General features: G+C 50.1%; 1 protein-coding gene across 7 annotated transcripts in view; it reads left to right on the top strand.

Annotated features, from left to right (window-relative positions):
* Nucleotides 1-12,093, top strand: part of EXD3 (exonuclease 3'-5' domain containing 3) — a 79,702-nt gene that overhangs the window by 37,229 nt on the left and 30,380 nt on the right. For 6 of the 7 annotated variants that reach the window (XM_024762491.1, XM_024762488.1, XM_024762490.1 and 3 more), the window contains one exon: nucleotides 6,148-6,245. In XM_024762491.1, coding sequence (XP_024618259.1) covers nucleotides 6,148-6,245 — 98 coding nt within the window. The remainder of the gene's footprint in view (nucleotides 1-6,147; nucleotides 6,246-12,093) is intronic. The other variant, XM_024762489.1, reaches the window with a different exon arrangement.

The raw sequence follows: 12,093 nt of genomic DNA, 5'->3' as shown, positions 1-12,093 counted from the left end.
CAGGGGACACGGGTTCAAGCCCTGGTCTGGGGGAATCCCACATGCCGCGGAGCAACTGGGCCCGTGAGCCACAACTACTGAGCCTGCGCGTCTGGAGCCTGCGCTCCGCAACAAGAGAGGCCGCGACAGTGAGAGGCCCGCGCACCGCGATGAAGAGTGGCCCCCGCTCGCCGCAACTGGAGAAAGCCCTCGCACAGAAACGAAGACCCAACACAGTCAAAAATAAATAAATTTATAAAAATGCATGAGTCTGTGGGACTTCCCTGGTGGCGCAGTGGTTAAGAATCCACCTGCCAATGCAGGGAACACGGGTTTGAGCCCTGGTCAGAGATTCATCCCACATGCCGCAGAGCAACTCAGCCCGTGCGCCACAACTACTGAGCCTGTGCTCCAGAGCCTGCGAGCCACAACTACTGAGCCCATGTGCCACAACTACTGAAGCCCACGTGCCTAGAGCTCCGTGCTGTGCAACAAGAGAAGCCCGTGCGCCATAACGAAGAGTAGCCCCTGCTCACTGCAACTAAAGAAAGCCTGTGTGCAGCAACGAAGACCCAACGCAGCCATAAATAAATAAATAAATATTTTAAAAATGCATGAGCCTGGAGTGATGCTCAAAGGCAGGGAGGAAAACTCTTTTACAGGGTATGTCAGCTAATAAATGGAAAGGAATGATAAAGTTAGAAATCACCATTTTGTAACTTCCAATAAAATAATTGATTTAGGCACAGATCATAAAGAGATGCTAAGAAAGAAAGAGATAAATACAAATTACCCATATCAGGAATGAAAAGTAGAACGTCACTACAGACCTTACAGACCTTAAAATGGTAATAAACGTTGTTTACAACTTGATGCAAATACATTTAACAGTTTAGATGTAACAGACCAAATTCTTGCAAAACACAACTTACAAAACTGAAAAAATAGAAAATTTGAATAGTCCTACATCTATTAAATAAATTGCATCTGTAGTTTAAAACTTTACCACAAAGAAAACTATGGATTTAGATGGCTTCACTAGTGAATTCCTTCAAGTGTTTAAGGAAGAGATCGTACCAATCTTACACAAATTCTTCCAGAGAATGTAAAAAGAAAGAGCACATCCCAACTTTTTTCTCTTTTTTTTGGCTGCGTTGGGTCTTCGTTGCTGCACAGGGGCTTTCTAGTTGCAGCGAGTGGGGGCTACTCTTCATTGCAGTGTGCGGGCTTCTCATTGCGGTGGCTTCTCTTATTGCAGAGCACAGGCTCTAGGCATGCGGGCTTCAGTAGTTGAGGCGCGTGGGCTCAGTGGTTGTGGCACATGGGCTCTAGGTGCGCAGGCTTCAGTGGTTGCAGCACGTGGGCTCAGTAGTTGCGGCTTGCGGGCTCTAGGGCGCAGGCTCAGTAGTTGTGGCACGTGGGCTTAGTTGCCCCGAGGCCTGTGGGATCTTCCCGGACCAGGGATGGAACACATGTCCCCTTCATTGGCAGGCGGATTTGTAACCACTGGACCACCAGGGAAGTCCCCAACTTGTTTTACTCAGCTAGTTTAAGGCTTGATACCAAAACTCGAAAAAGACATTAGGAGAAAGGAAAATTAAAGCGCAGTGTATCTCATGAACATAGATGCAAAAATACTAAACAAAATATTAGCAATCAAATCAACTAATATATTAAAGAGTTAAGAAAATGAGAAGACAAGCTCAAAGTGCGAGAAGATATTAGCAAAGACACATCTGATAAAGGACTGTTATCCAAAACATAGAAAGTTACCTTAAAACTCAGCAGTAGGAAAACAAACAACCATGGGCTTCCCTGGTGGCGCAGTGGTTAAGAATCTGCCTGCCAATGCAAGGGACACAGATTTGAGCCCTGGTCCGGGAAGATCCCACGTGCTGCGGAGCAACTAAGCCCATGCACCACAACCACTGAGCCTGCGCTCTAGAGCCCGCGAGCCACAACTACTGAAGTTGCACACGTAGAGCCTGTGCTCCACAACAAGAGAAACCACCCCAGTGAGAAGCCCGCGCACCGCAACGAAGAGTAGCCCTCATTCCCGGCAACTGGAGAAAGCCCGTGCGCAGTAACGAAGACCCAACACAGACAAAAATAAATAAATTAAATAAAATTTTTTTAGAAAAGAAAGCAAACCAACAACCTGATTTTTAAAACGGACCAAAGATCCAGATACCTCAGCAGAGAAGATACACAAATGACAGATAAGCACATGAAAGGATGCTCTACATCGTATGTCCTCGGGGAAATGCAAATTAAAACGAGATATCATTACACCCCTATTAGAATGGACAGAATCCAGAACACTGACATCGCCAAATGCTGGCGAGGATGTGAAGCAACAAGAACTCTCATCACTGCTGGTGGTAATACGAAGTGCTGCAGCCACTTTGAAGGACAGTCTAGTGCTTTCTTACAAAACTAAACACATTCTTGCCATATGACCAAGCCATCGCGCCACTTGGTATTTACCCAAAGACATTGAAAACCTCTGTCCACACAAAAACCTGCACTTGAGTGTTTATAGCAACTCTATTTATAGTTGCCGAAACTTGGAAGGAACCAAGATGTCCTCCAGTAGTTGGATGGATAAATAAACTGTGGTCCATCCAGAGAATGGAATATTATTCAGAGCTAGAAAGACATGAGCCATCAAGCTGTGAAAAGACAGGGAGGAAACTTAGATGCAAATTACAAAGTGAGAGAAGCCAATCTGAAAAGGCTACTGCTGTGAGATTCCAGCTATATGACATTCTGGAAAAGGCCAAGCTATAGAGACAATAAAAGGATCAGGGATTATGGGGAGGGAGGAACGAATAGGAGAGCACCGAGGATTCTTAGGGCAATGAAACTACTCTATATGTCACTGTAATCGTGGGTACCTAGGCATTTGTCAAAGCGCATAGAATGTACGACACCAAGAGTGACCCCAAGGTAAACCATGGACTGTGTGTGGGTGAGGATGACGTGTCCAGGTGGGCTGATCACTGTGACAAGTGGACCATCTGGTGGGGATGCTGACAGTGTGTGTCATGGTCTGCTCAGCTTTGCTGTGAACCTAAAACTGCCCTAAAAAGAGTAAACTCGATTTTTTCAAAAGTTAATACACCATGATCTAGTGGGATTTATTTAAGGAACGCGAGGTTGGTAAAACATTTAAAAATCCATCGGCATTCACCCTGTCAACAGATTAGATAACAAAACTATGTAAGCATCTCAACGTATATAAAAATTATAAAATTCAAACCTTATTTATGATAAAAACTCTCAGCAAACTACAAATATAAGGAAACTTCCTTTATCTGATAAAGGATAGTACTGAAAATAAAAAGAAAACTACAGCAAGCATCATTTTTCTCTAAGTTTTCTTAAAGTATGATTACTATATAATGAACTCTGTGTTCGGAGTGTGTAATTTTGTAACTTTTGATGTATGTATGTGTCCACGAAACCATCACCACAATCCAGGCGCTGAGCACAACCCCACCACCCCCTGAGGACCGCTGATCTGCTTTGTGTTACTGTAGATTCCTTTTCATTTTCTAGTACATTATATAAGTGGAGTTATGTCGTCTGGCTTCTGTCCCCCAGCACAATTATTCTGAGATTCATCCTCGTTATTTCATTTCTTAGTGCTGAGTGGTGTTGCCGTGTGTAGCCGCACCATGCTCTGCTTATCCATTCACTCATCGATGAATATTTGGGTGTTTCCAGGTTTTGTCTGTTACACACACCGCTGCTGTGAACATTCGTGCCCAAGGCTTTGCGTGGACGTATGTCTTCATTCCTCTTGGGTGAACACCCTGGAGTGTGATGCCTGGGTCATGTGATGCGTGTGGATTAATTTTTTGAGAAACCGTCAAACTTTTTCAGGGCGGCTGCACGTTTCCCATTCCCTCCAGCAGCAGGCGAGAATCGCCAGCCCCATATCCTCGCTGGCCCACGGCCTGGTCAGCCTGTAACGTCCGCGGTTCTAATGGGCATGGAGTGGTATCTTTTTGTGCTTTTGATTTGCAGTCCCTAATGACTAAGGATGTAAAGTGTATTTTCATTTGCTTATTTGCCATCTGTGTGTCTTCTTTGGTGAATTAGCTGCTCCATCTTTTACACTTTTTAAAAAAAAATTTTTTTTATTTATTTAATTTGGCTGCACCGGTCTTATTTGTGGCAGGCGGGCTCCTTAGTTGTGGCATGCAAACTCTTAGTTGCGGCATGCATGTGGGATCTAGTTCCCTGACCAGGAATCGAACCCAGGCCCCCTGCACTGGGAGCTCGCAGTTTAACCACTGCACCACCAGGGAAGTCCCTACACACTTTTTAATTAGGTTGACTGTTTTCATTACTGAGTTTTGAGAGATTTAGAAATATAATCTGGGTTAAAGGCCCTTAACAGACATGTTGTTTGCAGACGTTTCACCCTGTGGTGCATCTTCTCATTCTTTTAATGATCTTTCAAAGAACAGAAGTTCTTAATTTGTTGAAGTCCAGTTTATAAATTAAAAAAATTTTTGCATCATGCTTTTAGTATCATAGCTAAGAAATCTTTGCCTAACTCTAGGGCACAAACATTTTCTCCTGTTTACTTCTAGAAGTTTTATAATTTTAGGTTTTACATTTCAATCTATGGCCCATTTTTGGAGAATTTTCATATGGGGTGCTAGGTGTGGATTGAAGTTCTTTTTTTTTTTTTTTTTAACAGCTGATGTCTAATTGTTCCAGCAGCATTCGTTGTAAAAGACTGTCCTTTCCCACAGAGTTGACTTTGTGCCTCTGTCAGGTGTCCATATATGTGTGCGTCTCTCTGTCCTCTTCTGGTCTGTCTGTGGCACATGTTCTGACTGCTGTAGCCTCACAGCAAGTCCTGAGTCAGACAGGGTTAGCCCTCCAATGCTGTTCTTCTGTGTCAAAGTTGTTTTTAATTATTCTGGGCCCTTTGCACTTGTATATGAATTGTAGAATCAATTTGACGATTTCTATCCCCCAGAAAAGCCCCCTGAGCAGGGGAACACAGCCAGGGCTCTGAGACCTCTGGCCAGCCTATCTGGAGCTTAGAGGAAGCAGAAAATCACTTAAAAACAAACACGAAAGCTGTAATTGAGGCCTGTAGAGAGTTTCTGTGTCTGAAATAAACAGAGCTATACAGAGGGCGCCTTTGGAATACAGAACAGACTTGTCAGTTAAAAACGTGATGGCAGAATGAAAGTCTCAATAAAAGGTTTGGAAGATAAACTTGAAGATATCTTCCCCATGTCATACAAAATAAATGAACAAAGAAGGAAAAGCAGAGAGGAAAGTTTTTTTTTTAAAAAATGGCAGATTCTGTCAAGAAGACCCAACATCCAAATAATGGGAATTCCAGAAAGAAAGAAGGGAAAACATGGAGGAATTCACTCCAGACCCAGTCCTGGGTGGATGGAGAGAGACCCACACTGAGGACCAGGACCCTAAACCCTCAGAAAGAGCAGGAGTCAGACCGGTTCCAGGAGCAGTGCCAGCGCAGGCTTTAGCCCAACCAGACGCAGTCCAGTGTGAGGCCTAGGGCACCGTCTCCAGGTCCACGCCTCGCCCCTGGGAGGCGCCTGCAGAGCCGCTTTGCCCTGGCCTAGGGACAGGAGAGGTGCAGGGCCACCAGGACGGTGATGGACAGGGGCCTGGGAGCAGCCAGTGGCGGGGAGAGGGGCGCAGGGTGATGTGGGCTCTGTCCACAGGACAGGAGGCTAAGGAAGCAATCAGACCAGCAAGGATCAACCCGCAGAGAAGAGGAGGCTGTGGCTTAGCCGCCAGTCATATTTGCACCATCGTGATATTGTAGAAGCTGCTTGTACCCAATTAACGGAACCGTGGGTGCTGTTGTTTGGGGAGAGGAGCCTTCTGTGGTGAGACATCGTACAGAACACCTAAAACTGAATCATCGAGAGGCCACGATACAAAGTGGTTCTTGGAAACATGGGGCAAACGTAGACCACCTCAAAATTGTCGTGCGGGTGACTGGCGGCAGGAGGGGCGTACTGACGTGCTGCCTTTCTCTGAGCCTTGTAAGAAGACTTGGCTTTTGAACTGTGCACGTGTATGACATTGATGAAAGGTAAAATCTTGAGATGCGTTAATCGAGAGAAAGCGTTGCTGGGCATGAGCCGTGTCTCTCTCCTGCAGAAGGTACCCGCAGACGACCTTGAGGCTGGAGAGGCTGAGCCCCAGAGCGCTGGGTCGGCAGGTCCTGCGGCTGCTGGAGCAGCATGGCCTGGACCCTGGTGAGTGGGGCCCCCACGCCCTGCGCTGGGGCAGGTGCCAGGCTGGTGCCGCTGGGGGTTCAGGCGGACCAGGGTCTACCGACCCCCAGCTCCCTTCCCGTCTCCTCCCTGCTTCCCCTCAGCGTCTGCCCACCTGGGGTGCCCCTGGGAGTCTGGGCCCCGTGAGTGAGGACCACCGAGGCCGCGCCTACACCGTGCTCCCTGCCCCCTCCCCCTTGGTGATCACGGGCACCCTCTCAGAGGAGCAGTCTTACTGACAGTATTTTATAGCTTCACTGTATGAGATTGTGGAAATTCTTCTCACTTCCTGGCCCGTGAGAGTGTTGATCAGGAACGGATGTGGAATTCTATCAAATACTCTTTTTGCACCTGTTGGGCTGATGCTATGCTTTTCCCCCTTTGGTCTGTCTGTGGGGTGGATTAGGTTGATTGACTATATAACGTTAAATGAATCTTGGATCCCTGCCATGGCCCCGTCTCTGCTGGGTTGTGTTGCCACTTACGTAGACTGCTAGGTCTCGTTTGCCAACTGAAGCTGGATTCAGACTTCACCTTCCTGAAACGTCTGTTTCTGGCTTTGTGTACGAGGTAAAGCTGGCCTCTGAACACGCAGTGGATGACGGCCTGTCCTTTCTTTTCACTGAGGGTGTTTGTCTAAGATTGGAATTCTTTCTTCCTGAGAAGTTGAGGGGAAATGGCCTGTGAACCTGGATTGCTTTTCATTGTGGAAACATGACTATTGATTTGTCAGCTATGGGGGGTTTTTTCAGGGAGTTTGTCTATTTCACTTACAGTTCCAAAGGTCCTGTCATAAGGTATTCCTAAGACTCCTCCTTTTTTATGGCTGAGTAATGTTCCATTTTATATTTACACCTCAGCTTCTTTGTCCGCTCATCTGTCGATGACACTCAGGTTGTTTCCATGTCCGGGCTGTTGTGGATAATGCTGCAGTAAATGTAGGGGTGCAGGTATCTCTTTGAGAGAGTGATTTCATAGACTCTGAATACCTATACAGAAGTGGAATTGCTGGATCGTATGGTAGTTCCATTTTTAAATTTTTGAGGAACCTCTACAGTGTTTTCCAGAGTGGCTGCCATGATTTACGTTCCCACCAACAATGTCCTAAGGTTCCCTTTTCTCCACATCCTCGCCAGCATTTGTTATTTGTTGGTTTTTGGATGACGGCCATTCTGACAGGTGTGAGGTGATGTCTCATTGTGGTTTTGATTTGCATTTCCCTGATTAGTGATGTTGAGCATCTTTTCATGTGCCTGTTGGCCATCTGTGTGCCTTCTTTGGGAAAACATCTCTTCAGTTCCCCTGCCTATTATTATTATTATTATTATTTTAAGAGGTACGCAGGCCTCTTACTGTCGTGGCCTCTCCCGTTGCGGAGCACAGGCTCCGGACGCACAGGCTCAGCGGCCATGGCTCACGGGCCCAGCTGCTCCGCGGCATGTGGGATCCTCCCAGACCGTGGCACGAACCCGTGTCCCCTGCATCGGCAGGCGGACTCTCAACCACTGCGCCACCAGGGAAGCCCCCCTGCCTACTTTTTAATTCAGATTATTTGGGGGTTTTTGCTACTAAGTTTTATGAGTTCTTCATATATTTTGGATATTAACCCCTTATCTGTACGTGGTTTGGAAACATTTTCTCCCACTCCGAAGGTTGCCCTTTCATTTTGTTGATTGTTCCCTTGCTGTGCAGGTTTTGTTTAATGTCACACATATGTTGATTTTTGCTTTCATTGCCCTGCTTTTGGTTTTTTGATCCTGTCTGTTGTATGCCCTGCTCATCCCACTAAACTGAATCTTTCCCTTCTTTCTTCTTGACTATGTTCCCCAAGTTTCAATATGTATTATTTTTATTATTGTCCAGCTCAAGACACTTTAAATTCCTATTATAATTTTTGTTTTTTTACCCATGAACTAACTAGAAGTATGTTTCATTTCTTTTTTTGTTTGTTTTCTTGGTTGTGCTGGCTCCTTAGTTGCTGCATATGGGCTCCTTAGTTGAGGCTCGAGAGCTCCTTAGTTGCGGCATGGCAGACTCCTTAGTTGTGGCATGCAAACTCTTAGTTGTGGCGTGCATGTGGGATCTAGTTCCCTGACCAGAGATCGAACCCAGGCCCCCTGCATTGGGGGTGAGGAGTCTTAACCACTGCACCACCAGGGAAGTCCCTAGAAGTGTGTTTTTAATTTCCAAGCTATGACATTTTTGGTTATCTTTCTGGTATGGTCTGTTAATCTCATTGTGATCAGGGACCATGCTTGGTATGATGTCAGTCCTTTGACTGGGTTGAAATGTGTTGTTGGGAAGAGATCTAACTTCTCCCCTCTGAAAGTAATCTCTCTTTTTCTCTGGATACCTTTAGACTCTTCTCTTTGTCTTTGGTGTTCTGCAGTTTCACTGTGAGGAGCCTAGTTATAGATTTCTTTTTATTTGTCTTGCTTGGGATTTATTGGGCTTTTGAATCTGTGGATCTGTGTCTTCAACCTGCTCTGGAATTTTTTCAGTCATTACCTCTTTCGGATATTGTCTCCTTTCCCTGTCTTCCCTCTGTTCTCTTCCTGGGACTCTGAATGAGTCCCCGTATCTTCCATGTATTTTACCTTTCTTACATACTTTTCATCCCTTTTCTTCCGTGTTGTCTAATCCTGGTAACTGCTTCTGCTGTCTTTTTCACTTTACTAGTTCTCTCTTCATCTGTATCCAACGTACTATGAAATCCATCCACTATTTCTATTTCAATTGTTATGTTTTCAGCCCTAGAATTTATAATTTGGTTCTTTTTCAGATCTGCTGTTTCCCTTTGTATGCCTTCCCGTTGCCTGAAGACATTTCTGATTTTGTTTTTTGTCTCTGAGTACCGTGCTCCTGGCTGTGTCATGGTCTGTATCTAAACTTCAGCACTGTCTCTGGTCCTCGTCTGGTTTGTCTGCCTTGCTTACTTGCAGGCTAACTTTGCACCTGCCAACCTTGAGAAATCATCTGATGAAGCTGCCTGCCTCCAGAAAGGAATTTATGTATTTATTTATTTTTGGCTGCTTTGGGTCTTCGTTGTTGCGCGCAGACTTTCTCTAGTTGCAGCAAGCCGGGGCTACTCTTCATTGCGGTGCGTGGGCTTCTTGTGGTAGCTTCTCTTGTTGCGGAGCACGGGGCTCTAGGTGCACGGGCTTCAGTAGTTGTGGTGCGCGGGCTGCAGTAGTTGTGGCACACAGGCTCTAGAGCGCAGGCTCAGTAGTTGTGGCACATGGGCTCAGTAGTTGTGGCGTGCAGACTCAGTAGTTGTGGCACACGGGCTTAGTTGCTCTGCGGCATGTGGGATCTTCCTGGATCAGGGCATAAACCCGTGTCCCCTGCATTGGCAGGCGGATTCTTAACCACTGCGCCACCAGGGAAGTCCCCACTGACAGGTTTTGATTCAGCCTCTCTGGAGGCACCATGTGCGCAGAAGGGAGAAGCAGGAGGGGTGGGACCACCCAGGCCAGCGGGGCAGGTGCATCAGGGCCCTGGGAGCCAGGGCCATGGGCTGCACTGGCGGTGGGGGTGGGGGGTTGGCACTCCACCCGAGACATAGGAGCCCACCTCAGAGGCCTGGCTGGGCAGGAAGGAGCCAGCCCCCCTCAGGCTGCTGATTAAAACCCAGAGGGTGAGTTCTAGACTCAGGAGCTCTGAGGAAGGTCCCAGCGACGCAGACCGCTGGGGGGTGCTGGGCTCTGAGGGGCCTGGAAGACTGGACTGCAGTGCCACCACCCTGCAGCTGGGGACCTGGCCCTGAGCTGAAGCCAAGCGAGTGGGCTGGAGGGACCCCTGACCCAGGCACAGGAGCCTCCAGGCTCACCTGCACACCTGCCCTGGGCACCAGTCAGGGAGCTCTGGGAGCGTTGCCCCATGGGAACATGAGGTGGGGACATCCAGGCCCCGGCTGCCAGGGCCTCCCGCAAGGCTGGTGGTGGTTGGTTGAGGCAGGGCCCCGCCCACCCAGGACCAGGACCAGAGCCCCGAGGGCCGGGGAGGGAGGTGGGCAGGAGGCCCACAGAGCCAGGCATGATGGGAGGGCTGTGTGGGGGGCAGCTCACCATCCAGCAGCCCTGTCACACCTTTCTTTGACTTCAGGGGCCACGTCATGGCCATGGTGGGCCAGGCCTGGCGCCAGAGCAGCCTTGGGCGGCCTCAGGCTGGCCTTAGCTGCATCCTTCCCAGGACAGGGCGTGCCCGCCTGGGGAGGGTCCATCCCACCCGACAGGTCTCTCGGCCGGCCCGAGGCTGGAGCAGTTGAGTGCCCGGAGCCCGCGGGACAGGTGGGGCCTTCCCTGCTGACCGTGCGGAGGGCCAGGAGTGCGGACAGGAGGGCAGCGGCAGGTTCTTTCCGTGGGGCCTCGGCCGGCAGCCCTGCTGGGGAGATAGGTTCCACCAGGCCCCCTCCCGGGTATATGCGCCACAAGGCCCCTTCTGTAGCCCCCCAGCTGGCTCCGGGGGCCTGTCCCAGCCAAGAGGCCTCACGGTGGCAGGGCTGCCTCTTCTCAGTAGACCTGGCAGTTCCTAATTTCAGACAACACAGGCCAGCGTTTCCAACGTCCTAAAAACTGCCCCCCCAGAGGGAGGGGCACCAACGCCCCCCATGGTCCTCGCTGGGCATCCGCCATGGCGACGTGGGCCTCCACGTGGACTGACCCCATGCCCTCCTTGGGGGGACAGAGTCAGACACGATGCAGGGTAGGGCCCGCCCTGCCCTCAGCCCTGAGCTCCCCCAGCCCGCCCTCCCCGGGCCTGGGTTCTGGTGGAGGCCCCAGTGTCTGGGCAGAGTCAGCAGGGCACGTTTGGGTTGCGTTTCCAGTTGGCAGCGTCTGGCAGGTGGCTGGGCCTGACCCACCTGCACCTTTTCCTTTGTGTTTGGGTTTGGATGAACCATCAGTGCAGACTGCGGCCTGAGTGCCTTCTGTCGATGTGATACTGTACCCATAGGATTTTGACAAAGTATCTCATTGGCAAAATGATGCATAGCATTGTAGAAATGTCAGGAAAGCTGGTGTCTGTCTGTCTCCATCCGAGTGAGACTTGCTTCTGCAGCAGCTTCGACACCTTTGTCTCTGTCCTGAGTGTCGCCTCCTGCCCTGAGTAACTTGTTCATCCGTCCCTCCCTCCCTGCTGCAGTCTCGTCCAGGCTCCCGAGCGGCCTGTGGGGCACGTCCGTGGATCTGGAGCCCTCTCGTCTTGCGTCCCTGCCTCGGCAGGAAGCGGGAGGGAAGGCTGAGGGGTAGCTGGCAGGACCCGGCCTCTGGGCAGCCCTGACCTCCGTGTGCTCGGACAGCGTCCTTGTAGCCAGGGTGCTCCCTGTGCTGGCTGTGCGGTCCTGGCTGGGGTGGCCGCGCCACTCGAGAGCATGGGGTCCTGGCCAGGGTCCGGGGAAGGCCGGTCCCCCACTGGGAGGTGCGGGTGGGCAGGCTCTGTGGTCAGCATCCCCCCCGGACCACCAGGCTGCAAGGACAGCTGGCCCCAGGAGGGAGGAACAGCAGCGGGTGGGTGGACAGCGGGTGGTGGACAGCGGGTACCCTTCCCAGGCCCCCCTGGGCTCTGAACAGAATATGAAGGTGAGGCCAACAGGTGAGCATAGTTTGTGAACACATGAGCAAGACCACCCCTTCCTCGAGAAACTCACGTTCTGGGGGGGCCAGGAAGCAAAGGCACCAGCTGCCTGGAGACAAGGCAGGAAGACCCTGAGAGGTGGGTGTCCAGGAGACCCAAAGGGAGGATGGGCCTGGCAGGAGTGGGCGGAGGGCGCATGGAGGGCTCTGGGGTGCTGCATGGGGGCGGGGCACCCTCCTTCAGGGCTGGGAGGGCC

The sequence above is a fragment of the Neophocaena asiaeorientalis genome, unplaced genomic scaffold (genome assembly GCF_003031525.2).
Source record: "Neophocaena asiaeorientalis asiaeorientalis breed wild unplaced genomic scaffold, Neophocaena_asiaeorientalis_V1.1 scaffold78, whole genome shotgun sequence".
Classification (NCBI taxonomy): domain Eukaryota; kingdom Metazoa; phylum Chordata; class Mammalia; order Artiodactyla; family Phocoenidae; genus Neophocaena; species Neophocaena asiaeorientalis.
Note: the sequence above shows the minus strand (reverse complement) of the source record. Positions and strands in the feature narration are given on the sequence as shown.